The following is a 23,374-nucleotide window of genomic DNA, read 5'->3' on the forward strand; positions in this document are numbered from 1 at the left end:
TAAGCTGCTGTTTCCAGACTGCAGCTCCCAGATATTCTGCCTGGGGAATTCTTGGCAAATTCTAGGAATTGCATTCCAAAAGAAACAAAAGTCCCAGGCCTAAAGCAAACAAACCAGCTAGAATAGCGGGAAAAGGGCTGTCTAAAATGCTTACTGTACATGCCATGATAATGAAACTATCAAGCTCCAGTTACTACAAGTGAACCGTCAACAGATACCACTGAAAAACTGTAAAGTGAGGTTTGCCATTGTTCTGCCATAAAACACAGTATGTTTATTTATACATGACATTCTCCAGTAATACTTTGGGTCCCATCCAACATCATACAAGTGGGACACTGCTTATGTAGTGGGGCTTTCCCCTACAAACCCTTCCAACTCTTGAGGATCCATCAGTCCTCAAGAGCTAAATTGGGAACTGCAGGCTTCTACTGTGCTATATCTCCTGCTAACATAGATTTCTACTACAGCTTATCTCCTGCTGAGACATTGCACTCAAAATGGATTGCATGACACACAATTAAGTTAGAATAACAAAACAGCTGAAATAAGTAAAAAGCCATAACGTATACTAGCAATAACTGATAGCTCAATAATTAATAGTTCATTTAAAGATACAACAAAGTATAAACAAACTTTAACTATACCCACAGATCAATTACCAATATCCAGTATTAAAACATCAATATAATGCTGAAGAATTGATGCTTTTGAATTGTGGTGCTGGAGTCGCCTGGACTGCATGGAGAACAAACCTATCCATTCTAAAGGAAATCAACCCTGAGTGCTCACTGGAAGGACAGATCCTGAAGCTGAGGCTCCAATACTTTGACGATCTCATGAGAAGAGAAGACTCCCTGGAAAAGACCCTGATGTTGGGAAAGTGTGAAGGCAAGAGGAGAAGGAGGATGACAGAGGATGAGATGGTTGGACAGTGTCATCGAAGCTACCAACATGAATTTGGCCAAACTCCGGGAGGCAGTGGAAGACAGGAGGGCCTGGCGTGTTCTGGTCCATGGGGTCACGAAGAGTCGGACACACTTAACGACTAAACAATAAACAAATTATGCCAACAATAATCAAACCATTTTACACTTCATGTGACAAGGCCCAACATTCAGATTCTTCATCCACATCCAAATCTGGCCAATATGACCTGCTAAAAAAGCCACTTTTGCCTAGCTCAGATTTTTCTTCTCACTGGATCCCAACTCTAACATCAAAGAAGAAGACACAACAACCCCAAGCACTTCGGATTACAGAAACAGACCTCATAACCAGGAACCCACATCCTGAGCCAAGAAAATTTCTCATTCTTCTAAAACAACAATATTTAAGGAATCTGGCATTCCTGAAAGCAGAGGCTGTGTGATGCTTTTCTGATCTTTGTGTGGTATTCCTTTAGAATCAGAAAAGTAAATTTGGAAGGGGCCTATAAGGCCGTCAAGTCCAACCCCCTGCTCAATGCAGGAATACAATCAAAGCACACATGTCAGGTGATTATCTAAATTTTTCCAGTGTTGGAGGCATTCATATGGCCAAAACCATTTTCTTGAGGGTCAGCAAGAAAATGAATCCTATGAAAAAGCTGCTATATACAAATACTAAGTGTATGAAATGAACTGTATTCTTCTTCAGGACCACAACAATTTTTGTTGTTCTTTTTTGCTTGGTGGTTTTTAATTTCTACTGATTTTTAAAATCAAGACTCAAATCCACTTTATGGTTGTTGGGTAGAAAGGAAACACTTGTGGCCCATGACACCTACGTTTTTTTCTGTTCTGATTGTAAACTTGCTTTACCCATAAAGGTTGAGGTATATGCCTAGAACATCTGATGTGAGAGTCTAAAATGATACAATGTGCATAGGAACAAGCATTATGTTCCTGCCATGCAACTTCTGAAAAGTCCTAATTATGTCTAAGCATAAAAATAGCAACCCTTACTTTGATATGAAGACTTAATACCTTGTTATATACTTTGTAATGTCTTGGTACAAAGCAGAGATTTAAATATAATTCAGAGATCATGGCCCTCTGTTGTTTGTTTTTAATGTGGGTGTCTCTTTCCTACACAACTGGTGTTTGTGTAAAACTCTGCTAAGAACATCCAATAGTGGCAGATAATATTTGTGTGTGGCCTTTGGCAAGGATGACATAAATGGTTTCATATAGTAATATCTCTTTTTAAGATGAAAAAAAGGTCAGCAAACATCATTAGACAAAGAGAATTCCAATTTAGGCAGAATGAGATTATTGTGACTTTCAGTGCAAGAAGAGGCAAGAAAGGCAAATACAACAGCTTGGTATAAAGGTCAATCACTTGCTTCTATTTGGCAATTTTCCTCAGTATACAAGACAAAATGAATTGGTATAAAAACTTTGGGGAGGATGGGCTGGGAAGCGGAAAACTGTGTAGTGTGTAGCCCGCATTAGCAAAATGCATGCAACTTATTTGTATGCATATTATTGTAATTCCAAGAGAGAGAATGGTAGAACTTTTTTAAAAATTATGAGTTTTCCATAAGAAGTTCTTTTAAATGCCTATAAACTTTTCTTTATTTCTAAAATATAGGATGGCCTATGAAAACCTACTCTCTTGAGAAGGTCTGAGTTTTAAATCTGACAGAGCATTACGGTATATGTCTTTTCATTTCTTTAAGTGTGATTCAGATGCTGCAGAAGACAAGAACAGGGGCTAGGCAGTGACTAGTCATTGTGAAATGAAACTAACACAGCATATAAACAGGAGCTAGACATTCCATCATAAGCACATTGAAACAAAGTACCTTGCAATGAAATAATAAAACCAGACTGTGTATTTTGCCCCCACAGCTCAACCTACTCCTCAGGCAAAATCTCCACTGACAACAGAGGGAGCAGTCTAAAAATGGAACCAGTCCAAAGACTGAACTACATGTTACAGATCTTGTAGCTTAGAACTAAAAGTATTGCTTAAGTGTTGAAAATTTCTGCTTGGCACAGTAGACTTTCAAACTTCCCATTAGCTTTCTTTGTTTACTAAAGGGCTATCAGGAAGTGAACAGAGATTTCCCTTTCAAATATGACTGCTCGGTCATGAAGGTTTCTAACGGCAACAATTTGTAACATATCGTTTGGCATTCTTGCTTAAAAGTATGCCCAGTGCTCCATTTCTTACTGCAATAAGGAGAGGAGCATAAAAGAAATTACTGGGCTTAGCGAAGGATGGGAGATCAAGGTAGAGGATAACAAGTTTCACCAGGAAACAGTTAATCCAGGGATTGAGCCAAGTGAGCTCTAGAGCAGTTTTGCAAACTCCCATCCCAAATCCTCCAATAAGCAAAACAGCTTGTACTTTTCCCTTTATATATTCCAAGAAAAGGGTATCAAAAATCACTTTAAACAAACAACGAAGCTAGGAAGTCAGAGGAATGGTCCAGAGTCTTCTTAGAGGGAGCAGGTGCCCACAAATCCTTTGGAGCTACAGAATAGGCACCAGAGACAAAGTAGGTTAGTTCTAGAGTGGCCGAGCTTCCTGAGAAGCAGACTCAAGTTGTTCTCAAAATGCACAGTAAAGCAGCCCGCTATCTCTTGCCTCCCTTTTGCAAGGAACGACGACGGGCATCAAGTCCCTCCCAACTCTGTTGAAGATCAGGTACAGCAGGGTGCGACTGACAACATTCTTCTACACTCAAATAATTATGTTGTTTTCAGATTGTTGTACCAGATTCACATCCTTGACCTAATTGTGAAACCATTAAGGGGAAGTGGGGGAGGGAAAATTAAAAACAGAGCATATAATGAGTAGGCTTTGTGTAATTCTCCAGAGATTGCCAATTAGCTGATTTAAGGAAGATTCGCTAATGAGATAGGAAATGTCAGCATTAACAACTAGCACAAGCATAGGTTAGTCACTGTTGGCAGAGAACACAACAGCAGCATTTTATAGCAACAAATATATGACGGAGAACACTCTGAGGATGGCAAAGGGTGGAGAAATGGTTCTTGTACAACCAGAATTATTAGTGCTGGCAATTTGTAAATACTTTTAGAGTATTGTTTTACAAAATCATGGATTTGTAAAAGTATGCTTGATAATGATTTTGGTGACTATTTCTCCAGTTGATATTCTTATATACCAAAGAAAGCAGAACAAGAAATGTACCTACAGGTGTTGCATAGTAGGGAAACCAAATGGGGGTTTCATCATGCCGGCACCTGACATACATAGATGGGACACAGGAATGCCCCCAGGAATCCCAGTGGTGACTTGTCAATTGCTGGCTAGGAACAACTGAATGTTATACCTTTTGCTTTCTACATGAGTAACAAAGCAAAAGAATTTCAGCCATTGCTAGATGGTTTATCCAAGTTGAACACAGAACTTATTCTGTTGTAACATCTTTGACATTCCATGAGGAAGTTTTTCATTCCACGATTAGATAAGACAGGATAGGTTAATATAAGATGACATGATATGACATGACATGACCCATCAAGATCTACAGTCTTCTTTAATTTTACTTCAGATGTTCCTGGTGACACAAAATCACTGATGATTAGCAGTGCCAACTAGGGCTAATGGGAGTTGGGAGTCAAACAACATAATGAAGGCCATTGATTCTCCAAATGTGGCATATGTGGGTACAAGGTGGTAGGAGTCATTTTCAATTTCTGTGGCTGAAATCCAGCAGCGCAACTTAAGGAAAGTAAGGCTGATTACATTATCTGTCATGGCACTTTTTAGAAAATTAATAATTTTCAATAACTCCCAAGATTCCCCTGGGATCCTTTTTGTTTTGGAGAAGCTATTGAGGTCTCTCACTATCTAGATTACTGATAGTGGTCCACTGAGTCTCTGATGTTACTTATCTAAGTCTTCTACTACTTCCATGTTGACTTTCAATCTTCCCTTCCATGAAATATGCAGTATACTGTATTTGTTATGATGAATTATGTGTCCATGATATGAATCTGCATTTCTTCATAATTAACTGTATTTATTTTTGTTTTTTTATCCAATGAAGTACATCTTCATTCTTTATTCTATGAGTCTATGTGATGTGAAGGATTCTTCTGTGTGTCTGCCATGGTTTAAAAGTTTAAAAGTGTGTATTAAAATAATTAAGGGGGTATAGACAAAGTAGCCCTGAAAATGAAAGTGCATTTAAAAGTGCAGCTTGAGAATAATTTACTATAAGCAATCAACACAATTGGCTTGCTCTCAGGCGGAACAAGCTCACTCTAACATAATATTCTGACAGCTGAATTTTTTTTTGTTACAACTTGAAAGTGAGGCATATAGGTCTGATATCTACCACTTTTTATAGATCCAGTATTCAAACAATATTCAAACCTTCTTAGCATTTAGGGTTTTAAATCTTTTTTTTAAAGCGCCATATTAATTTTTGGAGTATTTTAAGTTTGCTCTAATCTTCCCATTATCTATTGGATTTATACCCCCCCTTTGCTCTAAGATTTATCTAATCTTCCCATTAGAGCAATTACTTACATTTGCATTTAGTTCATTAAGTTTTTATACTTTTATTTCTATAACTTTGTGTTAGGCTTTTATAGTTAAGTGTTGATATACAACCATATACTCATATCTCCTTGCATATACCCATTCAATAAAAGGAAGAGAAATAGGTACTTTTTGGACATTCAGTTTATCTATCTTATATGGGGCAAATAAATTGAAAGCTATTCAGAAATAGCGATGATTATACAAGGTGCAGGATATTCCTCTGGGTCATGCTGAATTTAAATCCTTTTAAAATACTCTATATGCCAGCAGTGAGGAACACAGCTTCTGATTCCCCCCGCCCCAACGGAGGTCTGTAATGTTTCTATAGAACTCTTCGCGAGATTCAGGATTCAAAACTATCTAATCTGGCATGTCCACAATTCAAAAATATTTATTCTATTGAGCACTTCCTTCTTAAAAGTCCAAACCTCATATCCATATTAGAGGGCTGAACATATATAACACTTTAACACCCTCATTTTCAAAGCTATATGAAGCTGTTTGTTACACAACATTCTCTTCAACTTCATAAACTTTATTCTAGCTATCTTCAATTTCAAAATATCACCACCATCAAAATGATTTTACCAGTGGTAGCAATTCTGGGAAATTAAAAACTAACACCCCCCAATCCCCAATGGTTTCCCCATGCCAGAAGGCATCCTAAGGGGGTTTTGGGACTGCCAGAGATAAATCAGAAGTTTTCCCTTTCCAAAAAACCACCAGTTTCTTAAGTTATGCTATTGGATTTCAGCTGGTGCCTACTTATCCATTTTTTTATTTCCAAAATCCTCAGTTTGTACTCAGAATACAATGCCATCCTTTACTACCAATTTAAAACGACCTCAACTTTAAATTAATTTGATTATTTGATCTCACTGGCTAAACTCAAAGGTATCTGTTCAGGAAACATTGGAAATATGTATTTAATGCCAGTATCATTCTAAATATCTAGACTCTGTCTTGGAAAACATATTCCATGTCCTCCTTCTACACTGTGCAAAAGCAGGCAAATCTCAGTGTAGATAGTAAAATTTACTGGATCAATATTAAAACTTCATGTTAAATATATGGTGAGAATTTCTTACTCCTTTGATACTTTCCAACCTTCCAGACATGATTTCAGCAGTACATCATCTCCACAGGGTATATTAATATGAAATTTGTGGTGCCTTCATTTATATTCCTAAAACAGTCTATGCTAATAAAAGAGGCCACTGTATAATTCACAAGTTATCTTTATCTCTTAAAGTACAAATGTAACAATTCCTCCTGCTCCTCGTGGCACAGTGATTAAACTGCTGTACTGCAGTTAAAACTGTGCTCATGACTCAGGGTTCAATCCCAGGTAGGCGGTTCAAGGTTGACTCAGCCCTCTATCCTTCCGAGGAGGTCAGTAAAATGACTACCCAGCTCGCTGGGGGGGGGGGCAATGTGTAGCCTGCATAATTAACTTGTAAACTACCCAGAGAGTGCTTGAAGCGCTATGGGGAGGTATATAAGCAGGACGCTTTGCTTATTTTCTTCTTTTTTGCTCTACCAGAGACCTGTACAGAGTTTGAAAGCCCCCGTGCAGCAGCACCCAATATATTAATCAAGGAGTTTCCTTCTCTGACTTAAATCACCCTATAAAACCTGTTTATTCAGCACTTGCTATCTTCCACATTTGAATCTTCTCATGCTACAATATGTACAGTATAAACGCTCTTACTTCTTCTTTGTTCTCTAAAACTACTCTTACTCTGGGAACTCTGCACTGTAATTGGAAACCTGACAAGGGTCAACAGTGCCTTTATTTTTGTGCCAAGTTAAAACTGAGCACTTAGCAACTAGAGAAATCATGGCTTGCTCTTCAGTTATACAGTTTGCAGTTTTCTGACTCAATTGTCCTAAATTGGCTTCTTTTAAATATTTTTTTTAATTGCTTTAAAGTATTTAAATTATATTAGATTCTTTTAATGTGGCTTTGCTGATTGTGCAATGCCTTCAGATCTGTTGATTTAGAGTGGGTTAAAATACAACTAAAGAAAGGGCCTCCTCCTGTATCATTTACTCAGACCTCAAAATAGTATGTTAAAATAAATTTGCTAGTATTTAAGTCATTTTTCCCATTCAGCACAATAAAAATCATTATTTATCTGATGCTTTAAAAATAACAATTGACACATATTGTCTGTGCTAAAAAATTATTTAGTGCCATGTCTATGTGTCCACTGCTCCTTCTCCAATGAAAGAATGCACCCACACGCCTCTCCTTATGAACTAACTCTACACAAGTGATTCCCAACCTTGCAACTTCACATATCTCTGAACTACTCTCTGGATCTTTTGCCAGGACAGCAAAGGGGCATTGCTTCTGGAATTTCTACAGGGTCTGTGGCCTATAGAACATGTGGGAGAGGAAGACTGAGGTGGGGAGCCTCTTGATAAGGATATACTTCAAACATAGTTTCTACCATGGTTTAGCTAACGGTTTCCCCAATTCAAATAGTAAACATCAATGAATTTTATTCAAATTTTACCATGGTATTTTTGAATTTTAAACATCAGTGAATTGATTTTCAAGCCTGAGTTTGGAAGCTCGGCAATTAACATCCTCAAATTCCCATTTTTAAAAGCCAAAGTGCACTTCTGGTCTTTTTAATATTTATTTATTTATTTATTTATTTATTTATTTATTTATTTATTTATTTATTTATTTATTTATTTATTTATTTATTTATGCAAGAAAAAATTGAACTTTGTGAAGCCTCTGGAGGATAGCAGCAACAAAATATCAGCACCCACATCTGCCAAAGTTCCAAACTTTACTATGCTTATATGTTCTTGGGTGAGTGCAAAACATGACCTATGACTGTCCTCTGTACCCAGTTGCCAAGGATTTTTGCCTCTGCAGTAAAGTGAAAAATAAGATGTAGTTTTTGAGGCAAAGCTCCAAAAAGATACTATGCATCAAAACATGTCCCTTATCAATAACAATGTCTCGAGATGGTGTCCTTGCACCAGATACGATGGGACATAAGAGTGAACTGATGAGCTAGGGTCTGCAAGACCTGAGTGCAAAACAGTGTCAAATGCCTGCAGAAATTAAAACAAAAGCAAGGAATTGATCAAGGTATATTTTATGCTCAAATGCACTTATAGCCAGCTGCCCATGTCAATGGAAGTCTTATTCAGACCACCAAGAGATGTATTAGAATTCTTGAGATACATAGCCTAAAAGAGCCTAAAACTACTATTCTAAAGTTTTTGTTCTGCTACTAGAATGTCTGGGTTTTTTGCCTGTAGCACACAAATATTGTTTCCTCAGTCCTGTACTTCCCAGGCATATCTCAGTTCCTGCTAACTTGAGTTAGTACAGCATATTCTGAAATCCTAGATACTAGTGTGTCTTTGGCTGATGATATACAGTAAATGTAATTGAGGAGTTCGCATGGCAGTTTGGGTCAGAGCGAAAACGATGCCCAGCTTCATGATAGCTATACCATTTCAAACTTCTAATGTAGTGGACTCTTTTGATTATCTTACCATCAAAAGCCCATGAAAGACAGTCACAACATAAAAATCAATGGTGAGCATAAAAGTTAATGGCTCTTGGTTTTATTACAATATGACAAAACATCAACACATCTACTTGTCTCTATAAAATTTATGTAAGCATATTAAGATTGAGAAAGCTAACAAATGACTTGAGGAAGATTAAAGACAAATCACAAAGTTTCCAACAGTCATCATAAACCATCACTAATATTAACAGCTGTATATCAAACATGAGAGCAAAGGTTTAGAGGGTCACTTTTTTGGAACTGTCTCTATAAAAGATATCAGGAAAACTTCTCTTGTTATGTCGTACCTTAGCATACTAACCTGTTCTAAAGGACAATCATCATGCCCCTTCTTCAGTTTTTGTTCTTATGTTCCATCAAGTTGCTTCCCATTGATGGTAACCCTATGAATGAAAAATGTCAAAAATGTCCTGAAGACTCAGGCCTGTACCTTCCTTTAGGGAGTCAGTCCATCTCATGTTTTGTTTTCCTCTTTTCCTGCTGCCTCCAACCTTTCCCAGCATTATTGTCTTTCCCAAAGAATCCTGCCCACTCATAATGTGCCCAAAGTAGGACAGCCTCAGTTCCAACATTTTTTTTTTGCCTCCAAAGATCATTCAGGCTTGATTTGATTTAGGATCCACTTGTTCATCTTTCTGGCAGTCCAAGGTTTCCGCAAAGATCTCCTCCAGCACCATATTCCAAATCAATTATTTTTTTTCCTATCAGCTTTCTTTACTGTCCAGCTTTCACACCCATACATGGTGATGGATGTGAATGATAAAAGTGTGGATCAGCTTTGTCTCCAGAGTAGCATCTTGTCCATGATACAGGTTATGCATCAGGATAATCAAGTGCTGAGGCACATGCATTTCTTTCAGAACAACCCAAAGTTTCTCATAATCTATGCATTCAAAGGCTTACCGCCTCGTCCTTTTCAAAATCCAGCTTGAACATCAAGCATTTCTCACTCCATATAACAACCTTTTTTCCCAACATCTTGACCATCACTTTGCTTGCATGAGAAATTAAAGCAATGGTCCTATAATTATTGCATTCCTTGGCATCTCCTTTCTTGAGAATTGGAATGTATATTGAGCATTTCTACTCTGTGGGCCATTGTTTTATTTTCTATATTTGTTGGCATATTCTTGTCAGGATTTTGACAGATTCAGTCTCTATGGCTTGAAATATTTCTATCTGTATACCACCTATTCATTTCTTCCTAGTGATTTTAAAACAACTTTCACTTCACTTTCTAGAATTGCAGGCTCTTCATCATCATCCTTTTCAAAGGAGTAATCGTTTTCTGTCTTCTGTATAGGTCTTCAGTATACTGTTTCCACTTTCTCTTTATATTTTTCTGGTCAGATAGTGTGTTTTCCTGTTGACCATTCAGCGTTCCTAATCTAGGCTTGAATTTCCCTTTGATTTCTTGGAATTTTTTAGAAAAGATACTTTGTTTTTTTTTCCTTTTGTTCTTCTCTACTTCTTTGTACTAGGGTTGTTGTAATTCTCTTTATCTGTACATGACAGTTGCTGAAAAACCGCATTCATGATTCTAACTCTATTTCTGTTACCTTTTACTTTTGCTTCTCACCTATCCTTTGCAATTTTAAGTTTTTTTTCCATCATTCATCTAGGTTTTTCTTTTCTTCTTACTACAGGAATTGTCTCTTTTTTTTTCTTTCTTCTTTGACAATATCTCTGGTTTCACTCCATAGTTCTTCTGGTTCATGGTCAATTGAGTTTAGTACTGCCTGTGGCTTCCTTTAGGGAGTCAGTCCATAAATCTGTTCTTTATATGGAGTTTAATTCATCAGGAATGTTGTTTAGATTATATTTTGGCATTATGATTCGTAGTGTTCTTTTTCAGCTTTACTCTAATCTTGGATATTAACAGTTCTTGATCAGCACCACAATCTGCTCCTGGTTTTATTTTGGATGAGAAAAAGCAGCTTCCCATCTACTGCTTCCAATTACATAATCTATTTGGTTTCTATGTTGATTATCAGGTAATGCTACACCTACAGCTGCCTGTTGGGTTGTTTGAAGCATGTACTTACAATAAACAGATGGCTGGCTTCAAAGAACTCTATGAGTCATTCTCCTGCTTCATTTCTGTCCCCTAGGCCAAATTTTCCAACAACATTTGGTTCTGCTTTGTCCCCTACTTTTGCATTCCAGTCAACCATTATTATAAGCATATATCGTTTATCTGTGTGATTAATTTCCTCTTGGACAGTTGCATAAAAACTTTCAATTTCTTCTTCAGTATTAGTAACTGAAGCATAGACATTATTCAGTCAGATGTTGCATTATATCCCCTAATTGCATGCCATACATTTTGTCTCAGTATTAAAGTTGCTCCATTTCTTCCTGGGTTTTTCATTTCCAGAGTAGAACACTTTGTAGTTGTTTGACTGAAAATATCTCGTTCTAGTCCACCAGAACTCACTGACACCAACCACTGCCATGTTCATACATTCCATTTCTTGCTTTACAGTTTCCAGTTTACCTTGATTCATACTTCTAGTTGTAGGGAATTATATCTCTCTTGTGGTTATCATGTTACTTCTGACTTATGGCAGCCCTATGAATAAGTGATTTTCAAAATGTCCTGTCCTCAACAGTACTGCTCAACTCTTGTAGACTCGAGTCTATGGCTTGCTTTAGGGAGTCAATCCATCCTGTATTTAGCCTTCCTCTTTTCCTACTGCCTTCCGCTTTTCCCAGCATTATTGATTTTTCCAGAGAACCCTGCTTTGTATCTCTCTTGCATCTCTTTCCAACTGTATTTCTCTAAAATTTAATCAAATCAATTCTATTGATTCATGCAGTTGATATATGCTCTCCTCTGGATTAAAACAACTGCTAGAACAATGTATGTGGTTCCTGTTATATTTATACAGATCTTTATTGAGAATTCTCAGCATGGATTTTTAAAAACCTCTGGAATTATACTTAGTTGAGGCTAAAATCCTACATTTACAACAGTTAAGTCCCAGTGAATGTAAGGGACACTGGGCAGACACTGTACAACTGCATTGTCAACTGTTGTAAATTCTCAGCTGATTTCCTCAAGCTTCCTTATCAAAGCTGAACAGAATTCCATGTGACAAGCACCACAAGAGGGCAGAAGTTAATGCAAATAAAGTTCTATTTCTTTATAAAGAGAATCATCATCAGGAGAAAATAATGTGCTAAAATGCACATTAACAGTGCCGTGTTTCAAGCCAGATAACCCCTCCTTCTTGATGCTCTCTTTGTTTTCTTTTTGTTCTTCTACAATGCCGTATAAGTTAAGAATTTCATTCAGTTTGTTAAAAAAATATGTATCTCTCTCACACACTCACCAGGAGAAACTTTCTTAACTCTACTGTTATTTTAAAACACATTCTTTTACTACTGTATTGCCATAATTAATATTCTCCAAGAAAATTAGGCCACCAAAGATTAGAATGCTGTTATTTTACAACTAGTAGTATTAGGCATCCTTCAGTCTCAAGAGACAATGGTAACGTGCTCTGTATGTAAGACCTGGAACAGCGTCTAGTGTAGCTGAGAAGGCCAATTTGAGAGTGACAATCCCTTCCACACTGAAGAAAATTCCAGCTCATTCTAGGACTACTCTGTTTGGAACTTTGTCCTGCCAGATGATACCAAAAATGCAATGGAAACAACGCATATGGAAGGTGTTCAGCTTCCTCTCCTGCCGTGCACAAAGGATCCAGGACTCACTGCAGTGCAGCAGTGTGCTCAGGACACAGGCTGTATAGACCTGGATCTTGGTATATGCCCTTATTAAGCCATACTCTCTTTGTGAGCCTAGAGAACATGGTGGCTGCTTTGCCAATGCGTTTATCCAGCTCGACATCTAGACAGAGAGTGTCGGAGATCGTTGAGCCAAGGTACACAAAGTCACGAACAACCTCCAATTCTTGTGTAGAGATGGTAATAGAGGAACGTGAGTCCATGCCCTGGCCCATGTTTTGTATTTTCTTCAGGCTGATTGTTAATCCAAAGTCTTGGCAGGCCTTGTTAAAACGATTCATGTGTTGTTGGAGGTCCTGAGCAGAGTGGGCAACAATGGCTGCATCATCAGCAAAGAGGAAGTCCCGCATGCACTTCAGTTGGACCTTGGTCCTCGCTCTCAATCTAGAGAGATTAAAGATCTTTCCATCTGATCTAGTCTGGAGATAGACACCTTCTGTTGCAGCTCCAAAGGCGTGCTTCAACATGACAGCAAAAAAGATCCCAAACAGGGCCTGTGCGAAGACACAGCCCTGTTTTACTCTGCTTCAGATGTCAAAGGGATCTGTTGTTGAGCTATCAAAAACTACAGTGCCCTTCATTTCCTCAAGAAGGGACCTGATAATGTTAAGGAGTCGAGGTGGACATCCAATCTTGGGAAGTATTTTAAAAAAGCCATCCCTGCTAACCAAATCAAAGGCTTTTGTAAGATCTATGAAGGCCATAAAGAGTGGTTGTTGTTGTTCCCTACATTTCTCCTGTAACTATCTGAGGGAAAATACCACACTGTGATTCTGGATAGACTCTGTCTGCAAGCACCTGGAGTCTCTTTTACAACTAATGCTGGTGATAAGAGTAGTTTTATGTTGTGTTATTTGTGGTATAAAAATGAGCAGCAGAAAAGAAATAATGATATCACCTTCAACAGGATTATCTTTGCTTACTGCAATCATTTTCTTTTTCCATTCCCACTGGAAACAGATGATATAATGAACAGACCATTGACACTGGCACTCATGTAAATCCATGCTGCAAAATATCAAGAAGCACTTTGTACCAATTTCAGCACGATTACAGTGCTCTCTGATGGAGACCTGAGAACCATTTATGTCCTAAAAATAACCAAAAAAAATTTCCTACATAGGAATGCCCGTGAGTTTCAGATGCTAATAATGTGATCTAATACAGTAGTTATACTCCTTGTAGAGGACAACAGCCAAGAGAATGTCACATTAATGTCCAATCGTCTGAACCTTTCAAATAATTAACTTTGATATGCATTAACCTCACAGGGTTCAGATAATGCTTCTTCTACAAAATCTCAGTATTCTCTCTCAAATACATCTTGTTAAGTTGGGTGCAAAAAACAAATTGACATTGTTCAGTCCACAGAAGGAACAAAGAGGTGAAGCATAATTTTTCCACAAATGCGTAAATATTTTCAGTTCCTTTCCAATAATGTATTTGTGAATAACCCACACTGATCATCCATCTTAGAATTGGAAAGGAACGTGATTCCTAAATCATATAAAATAATATCTCCCGGCACAAACAGGCTTGACAATTTTAAGACATTGTTCCTGGACTACTAAGATACCAAGTATGGTGTAATGGGTAGAGTGACAGACTAGGACTCTGAAGGCCAAAGTTCAAATCTCTGCTCAACCATGGGAACTCACTTGGGAAGTGGAACTGGTAGAACCAATCTTTAAATACCTCACTTATCTTGAAAGCTCTATTAAGGTCGCAGTAAGTCAGTTACGATTTGATGGCACATAACGGCAACAACAAAGAGGTAGATATCTTTATATTATTATTGAAGTACTGCTGTAGAAAAGGTATTAGGTGCAGCTCTATTAGTATTTAAGGAGGTTCAGATTGATGTGAAAGGTGTATGACATATATCAGATATGCTCTAATTTAGTCTAGAATCTAGACAATATGTTTCCTAAGTGAACAAGTCTATACAGTAATTTTATCCCGTTTCAAAGCCACTCAGATGTCTCGTTTTATTTTTGGGACAGATGTAATACTGTAACTTCAAGAGATAGGAAAGAAAAATCCCCAAAGAAATCACAATCAAAAGCCATCAGGTATGTAATTCCCTACAGTGTACTTATTCATAATATTGAAGTGAACCACATAAAATATCATTTACCTTGCCACTGTTTCCAACAGAGCACCACATGCTACATAGACCAATATAATAAGGTCAGTGAACACTAATTGTTTTTTTAAAGCTGCATTAACTTTTTTTGTATTGTTATCTATTAGAGAGAGAGAAAAAAACTGAGAAGGTCTTTCCACCACATTTGCTGTTGACTTTTTTTTTTAAATCATCCTCATGTTACCATTTTACACCCCCATGAAACAAGCATCAACCATCCTGAAGAAATGAGAACTCAGGCAATAGGGTAAAGATGACATATGTTGAAAATATTTTTCATTTCTAAATAAACTTGCCTCTTCACATTTCTGCTCCACTATATGACACCCGTAGAGCATTTGTCCTCCCTGACTGTCAGTTTTCCAATAGAAAAAAGATTCGTTGCATCAAGCCACACAGAAACACTCACCTGTTTTTGGGCTCTATGAATGGAGAGGATCCATCAGTATCAGGATCCAAAATATGATCTATTTCATTTTGTGCTTTTTCATAAATCTTCTTTCTGTCTGCCAAGCCCTTATTGTTATCAACTGGGGGGAAATCATAGTAGCCTTTCCTCTTGGCTTTCAGACGCAACTTGTTGCGATAGTGCTCAATATCAGACTTCTGTTTCAATGCTTTATTAATCTGACAATGAACAAGAAGTAAATAAATGTTAAGAGGTGCAAATTAATCAAATTATATAATCAATTTTTCCAGATAATTAATCCCTAGAAATAAATAAACATTGGCACAGACTTAATTCTGAAAGATATACATTGACAGGACCTTTAGCCAACTGTTCTATGATTTTTAAACATAGTGCTTTTAGGAACTGAAGAAACAGATTGAGATGCTTCAGGTATTATTTCATATTTAAATTCCTTTGATAGTAAACTTGACAGATATTGCTAATTGTAACCATTAGCAATATCTGTCATTAATAGAAATGGGACATTAATAGAAATGGGACAAACCCCTGTATGAGCTTGTGTAATTCCCTTTTCTCCTTTATCTGGATCTTGCTGGATGGATGACTCAGGTACATCAGAAGTTTCTAACAAAATCTACACTAAAGCAACAAGGAAATTGGACAGAACTTTTACATTCAATTCTCAGCTCGCTTTTTCAAAGCATGTTAGCAGTTTACTCAGTTTTGAAACATAATGTCATAGACATGAAGTCATATAAGATCACAATGCAACACTAGCTCTTCATAATAGAAAACCACAAGCTGCACATTTTTCCTAATTTGTTGAATAGGATGGAAGCTAGCCTTGCATGGATTGTTCCTTACACTCACTCTACTATCCAGAGCTTAGTAGGGCTTATGCAAATTGGAGATCTAAGTGCCTTCCCTCCTCCCAGTAACATAGAAATTTTAAAAAAGTACACCAGTAAGCAAGAAGAAAGCAGTATCTCTAAATATACTGGCAAAAGCACTGTACACTGAAAGATAAGAAAGGTGAGCCAAGGATTATCAGGTGGGTAGTATCAAAAGAATGGGAGCCACAGTCTGTCAGCATGCATGAAACTGCATCATATTGCATCATACTGAGGGCCACGGTGGACACTGGCACCAAAACAATCCATGGTCTTCATGCGATCACTTAAACCGAATACAACCATAAAATAGACTGCTAATCAAACCACAGGAAAGTAAAATCACTCTAATTCAGTTTGTCAGTGTAGTTGCACCCTGTGTCTTAACAGGATTCAGTTTCAGTTGCTTGCCCTAATATAGTCCACCATTGCTTCAGATGTAAGAGAAGAATAACAGGGGGGTCATCCTTGCATTAAATGGAATTGCTTGTATAAGCACAACTGAATTATCTCTGAAGTTTTAAAGGTAAATGCCTGAGAGATAACTTGATGAATATCCAGACTAATCCATTGGAAGGTATAATTGTGCAGTATTCAGGAAGCCAGAAGCATACTGGGTTTTTCAGAGAACTGGGTTTTTTACTTCAACCTACGTAGGGAGAAGAATCCTATAGTTTCCCCATCCAGATACACGTTCTCAAGCTTTTATTTCCAAACAAACATATTGAAGAATATTTAACTTGTATGTAACCTTGAAGAGCACCAAGCTATGCAATTTGTAACAACACTAGGAGATATTTCATGCACCTGTGCATCTCACAGGATCTGTCATTGCTTAGTTCAGTTAGAAAAGTGTTGAAATTAATAAGAATTGCATTTGGCCCTATCCATTTCACTTTGCCTCTGTCCAGTCTGTATCTTTGGCCACCACCCTCTGCTACAATACAACATCAGGGGTCTTCCCAAACTGAAATTTAGCCAGTAGCTAAAACAGCCCCTTCCTTCAAATCCCTGTGTTTAAACTGTTGTTTGAATGGACATCATCTGATTAAGGGAACACCTTGTGGCTATAGCCTCCCTTTAGTAGAAATGTTATTACAATGGGTGATCTTTGCATAGGGGTGGGGGTGGGAGAAAAAAAAAGTACTCTTGAGGAGATTCTCTTCAAGAAAAGTTCACTTTCTCCATTCTACATTTCTTTTACACATATTCAGAAACAACAGAAGAAAATAAATTGGCATGGGTGTATGTGTCTCCCTCTCCTGCCTCCACAGAGCATGAGGACAGAGCTTTTAGCATCTACAGCTGAAGCTTGTCCGCTTCTGTGCTCAGCCAGGTGCCTCACATTCTTGCCACCTGGAAGCTTGTTCTAAGTAATGCACAGATGATCACACAACATGGATTATGGAATATATTCTTACCTCCCCATTAAGAACAGCAGTTTCCTGACTCCTGTCTGAGGTTGGGTGTGCAGAAGGCAAAGCTACAGGCTTTATGGCAATCAATTGTACAGATCCAGAAGATGTGTCGAAGGGATCAACGTTAGATTTAGCAACATTATCGAAGAGTATGCCTCCGTCCTCTTCATCACTGATGGCCACTGAAACAAGTTAAGATCAAGTTAGTTTACCAATCTGGCATTTTAACGCTGTATCAGTGGACCCCTAGAGTGGACGAGTCGCCCAGATAGGCGGGGTATGTATGTATGTATGTATGTATGTATGTATGTATGTATGTATGTATGTATGTATGTATGAATAAATAAATAAATAAATAAATAAATAAATAAATAAATAAATAAATAAATAAATAAATAAATAGGGAAATGACAATGAATGACTACATGCAACTGATTCATTTATAGTAGAAAGCCAATTCAACTTGAAATGGTGCAGCTAGATTTGAGAAAAAGAACTACTGTGGGTGTTATTCTCCTTCCATGCTTTAGAAGAGTTTTTTTTAAAAAAATAAGATAGCAAGGTGGAGCCATGACGAATTACTGGAAAGGAACATATCAAGCCAGATGTGAAACAAACAGCATCAAAAACTTTTTTTTTTTGCACAGTTAGTAGGGACAAAACTTTCCATAATCCAAGAAGGAAAGGCAAGTTAGAAATAAAACAGTAGACAACCATCTATGCATTTTCTTATTTTTCCACACAACCCTTTTCCCAAAACAAGCATTTTGCACATCAATGACAGAAGTGACACCCTGACCCCAAAGTAATCACTGTCTGTAATGTAAACAGGTATTTCACTTTCATTTCTGTCAAGATTCTGTCTTGATTCAGAGAGGCGGGTTTCGTTTTGTCGTGAACCGATTGGGTTTCAGGCAAGCTCCTGAAACTGACCGGGATCCCTCAGTTCCGCCCCCCCCCCAAAACCGGGGAGGGGAGAAGGACACCACTAGGAGAAATGGCATCTGAAGCAGCAGAGATGAAAAAAGAATAAAAGAAATAAAAAAGAAATAGCTAGAATAGCTGAGACATCAAAAACAGCAGAAGGGAGACTGGAGGCCTTGAATGCAGAGATGGGAGAGCTAAAACAGGAAAGAAAGCAAGATGAAATTACTCTGTTAAATCTACAAATGGAAAGAGCCAATGCAATACTTAGATTCTAGAATCTACCAGAACAAAAAGGAGAAGATACAGCACAAGTGATTAGTACTTATTTAGCATCACAAATGGAAATGCAACCAGAGGATGTTCAACAGCATATAGACACAGCAGGAAGAATTAATACAGCATATACCTGGAATAAAAATCTGCCTAGAAAAAATCATGTTAAATTTATGAGAAAAATCTTTTGAGATGAAGTTTTAAGAAATATACAAGGCAAGGAACCTAATAAAAATAGAAATAAATAAAGAAATTAAGATCTTAAAACATTCCATGGCAAATAAGACAGAAAAGGAGACAGTATGTGGACATCCCTCTTGAGAACAAACTCAATTACCGTATTTTTCGCACCATGACGCACTTTTTCCCCACAAAACAGGGGGGTGGAAAGTCTGTGCGTCTTATGGAGCGAAGAAAACAGATTATATTTTCCTGTTTTCTTCTCCTAAAAAATTGGTGCGTCTTATGGAAAGGTGCGTCTTATGGAGCGAAAAATACGGTATGTATAAGTGGTTGGTGCCTGAAGGTGTCCTCTTTGAATTTCCAGAGTAGAGTTATTATATTAACTCAAAAATAAAGGCAGAATATTTTATGAGAACAAAGAGGTGGCTGGGCAGAAAGAAGGAGAAAAAAAGCAGATAAATAAGAAAAGGAGAAATCAAATGGATCATCAGGATCAGAAGCAGAAAGAAGCTCGACCAGAGCAGAGGAGAAAGCGAGAAGCACACTATAGAAACAAAAGGATCCAGGAGGAGGAAAGAAAACCTCAATAATAAAGATGGACTAAATGAATAAATGTTTAAAGACTGTAGGTTATAATTAGTATAAAATGGGAGAAGAATATTAACGTTTAAAAATTAGTAACTATTAAAGAAAATGCAGATGTTTTATAGATGACATATGATTTACTGATGATACACAATGCCAACAGTTTTTTTAATGTAAAAAAATGCTTTTAAATGGTGTGGGAAATGTAAAACACAGGAGACTTTTATTATGTTTGGTGGATATATAGAGAATAATTTCATAATTAGACTTGAAAGATAGCCTGGAAAGCATAAATTAAAGAAAAATGTGAAGGTCCAATTAGGGAATAGATAGATGAGTAAGTATAGTAATACTGGGAAAATTTGCTGGATTTTTTTTAACCTCTCTTTGTAGTGTATAGTAATTGTACAAGTTGATGTAAATGTACTATCTCACTCTCTGGAATTTTACCCTTTTTCTATCCATACCTATCACTCTAACCCTAAATTCCCTTCCCCATAATCCTACCCTGATTGAAAAGAATAAAAAATTAGAAATGGAAAAAGAGTCTGTTGATTCAGAAGCCTGTTTGACCAGAGGCAGTGCTCAGGCAGAAGTAATGCGTACAATATCAGAAGTGATGTCTCTCTCTATCCACTTGCCAAATCTCTTTTGAAGTCTTGCTTGTCTAAGTAGCAAGGAAAGCGGCTGAGATAGGGAACAAGCTTTCGGCTGACAACACCTAATATCAGGTGACCACCACCCTTTGGGTTGGGAGTAGATCATCCCATAAACACACATATGAGCAACAGTTAATAATCTAGTACTTTAATCTGCTCCTTATAAAACATCAGATCCAATGATCATATACAGTAAAGGGAACATATTATCTAGGCTCAAGTACCTGAGCAAGAAAAATATGTTTCAAAGCTTTCATTATGCTCATTTAAATTAGCGATCTACTTCAAATACTCTTCTCAGGGTTACTTTGTGAAAAAGCCTCCTTTAATTTATTTGGAAACATAAATCTGTCTCCTACTTATTTTCAATGGTTTCAGAAGAAACAGAAGAGACAAAATACCAAATTCAGAAGAGATCCTATCAAACTAGTTTAATGCCACAATGAAACTGAGTGATATTTGCCTCATTTCCAGTATGACACAAGAATAAACTACTTTCTCATAGCAGTGTACAGAGTGTATTGGAAATGTACTTCCTCTGTGAATGTATTATTTTTTAATTATTGTAAAAATTGTGGCATAGACTGAATACACAGCACAAAGGAATGAATTAGAACGTTTAAACCATTATAATACTAGATGTTCAGAAAGATGTCATTTTACAGAATTTTTTAAAAATGGGACTCTCAAGTACCCTTGAGTATGTATAATAGGCTGAGATGAATAATTATCTAAATTGCTCAGAAGTACAAAGGCCATATAAGGCTTCTACTAAATAATTTCTTTCAAGTTTGCAAAACTGAGAACAAAAATCAGTTTCCTAATCTGCATTTTCCATCATATATTAGATTAATGATATAATATGTTACCTCTTCTCAACAATGTCCTACAGAGAGGGAGGATGCTTCTTTTCAATCTACTTAACCTTTCCTTCTCTTAAACTTACTGTGACGAATGCCCACGTCACTCCTGTCACTCATAGCTGGAGCTCATTTACATGAACCTAGGAAAGGACTGGAAGGGTGGGACCATTCAGTCAGTTAGTCAGTTAGAGAGTTAGAGAAGTAGAGTGCAAGGTGTGAAGGACAGAGGTTGAATAGAGAGATAGAGAGTCAGAGAAATAGAGAGAACTGATATTAATAAATATAAGCTGGTTAAAGTGAATAAATAAAGCAAATGGTGATTGAGTGTGTAACAACATATACGAGGGTTCAATGATTTTGATTCTATACAATGATTAAAGAACATCTGTGATTCAGATTCAACCTAATATCTTTTAATAAACAAATACTGTTGGCAGCAAGTGTCTGATTAAAGTCTTTTACAGTGTGGATAGGGGAAATCCACTGGTGGCAGTGAAGGAAAGAGAGAACGTCACCAGAATGATCCCTTGCTTTGGGGAAAACAAGCAGGGGACACTGGGTGAACGTCACACTTACTTGTAGCAAAATATGAAGTTCACAAAATATAAAATAATAACAAGTTCCATGATGAGGATGTTGTCACAATTAGCAGTATAGCATGACCATTTGCATCAAACCACGTAGTGTACCATTGATATAAAGTATTATTCTCAGATTGGAAAAATTGGTGCTATCAATGCAAATAATCTGCTGCTATCAATGCAAAAAAAGGGATGCTTTATCAATTTTTTTTATCATGTATGTCTTCTTATCTGCACAAAGCTGTCCTTTCCCTTATCTGAGAACTACTGAAGTATAAAAAATAGAGGTTCACAGATTCCTCGATTCCTGCCAAATCTGCAGCTTCTATTTGATTCTGATTGCCACTGTAAATTTCTTCAACCCTAATCAAATGTTCATGGGACTTCTCTACCCCATCACTTCTGTGATCTAGTTGGATGCTTTTATGAGATAAACTTACAACATGAGCATTACACAAGACACAAAACCTCTGCATCAAATTCCATTTTCTGCAAGTACCAGCTCATTTGTGAGAACCAAGATCCCTTTGGAGCAGACAGTGGAGAAGATAGAGGGAATCCCATTATGTGAACAGAGATTCACCCTTATAATACCAGCTTTTGCGCAGTGTCGTCTCAATTCATTTTTGGGGGTTATTTTAAAAATAACTATAGCGTCCGCCCAGGTCATGAATATTCCTATGTTATCTACATAAACTAATAGGAATGCTGGAAGGGCAGAGTCAGAAGATATAAGAGACTCAGCAGGAGGAGGGGGAGTTTAGATAGAGAGATAGGGAGTTTTGAGAGAGAGTTTAAGAGTTTGGTGTGGGTTTTGGAGTTTGGGTGGGAAAGTGGTGGTTGCGAGTGGATAAAGATGGATGTTGTTAAGAGTTAACAACATTGCTTGAAGTATCTACATCTGTAACAATAAACTATATCTATTTGGTTCTTTTAAAATGACATATGGCCTGGACCTTGACTATTAATAATGGGTAATGTTGATGTAATCAACTGCTGGCAGCTGAGGGGCACGTAACATGAGCTTCTAGTTTGGTGAAACAAGCAGGGGCCACATGGGGATCATGACAATAACTTTATTTTAAAATAATGGTGGTAGATGCACTTGGATTTTGTTTTCATTTATTTTTATCTTTGTTTACTTTCTCTCCACTGAGTTTCAACCATAATTTCAGCCTGTAAACCTCAAGATTGGTTCTATTTTAATTCAACTGTCTGTAGCACTGAGAGATAGACACCATATAAAATAACCATTATTGTCGCCATCATGACTTAAACAACTATTCATCTTCTAGAACAACTTCAATTCCATAATGGAAAGTTTCTCTATTAATAAGAAGGTGACTGACGTCTACTGGGACTAATGAAAGAAATCCACTACATTAGATCAAAAAAATCACTTGGCTTTATAACAGCATCTGTAGCCTTACAGCTCTGCCAGGCAAATGCCTGCATATTGAAGTAACGGCATGCTCCTAGAGCTGAGCTTCTTTATCCCAATGCATGAAGAGGGTCAACTCTGGAAGCTCCCAGCATTACCCAAAAGGCTTGCGGACTGTCTGCCCTGCAGTCCACAAGCCAAACCAGTTCTACTTCTGTTATAATACATA

The 23,374-nt window shown here is 37.3% G+C and overlaps 1 protein-coding gene across 6 annotated transcripts in view; it reads right to left on the bottom strand.

Annotated features, from left to right (window-relative positions):
- Positions 1–23,374, bottom strand: part of KIAA1549L (KIAA1549 like) — a 234,456-nt gene that overhangs the window by 47,957 nt on the left and 163,125 nt on the right. For all 6 annotated transcript variants that reach the window (XR_013540902.1, XR_012082440.2, XM_072985815.2 and 3 more), the window contains exons 14-15: positions 17,697–17,875; positions 15,383–15,600 (exon numbers count right to left, since the gene is read on the bottom strand). Coding sequence is in view for 4 of the 6 variants with exons in the window: in XM_072985815.2 (XP_072841916.2) it covers positions 15,383–15,600; positions 17,697–17,875 (397 nt within the window). In the remaining 2 variants the exon portion in view is untranslated. The remainder of the gene's footprint in view (positions 1–15,382; positions 15,601–17,696; positions 17,876–23,374) is intronic.

Source organism: Pogona vitticeps, chromosome 1, assembly GCF_051106095.1.
Source record: "Pogona vitticeps strain Pit_001003342236 chromosome 1, PviZW2.1, whole genome shotgun sequence".
Classification (NCBI taxonomy): Eukaryota; Metazoa; Chordata; class Lepidosauria; order Squamata; family Agamidae; genus Pogona; species Pogona vitticeps.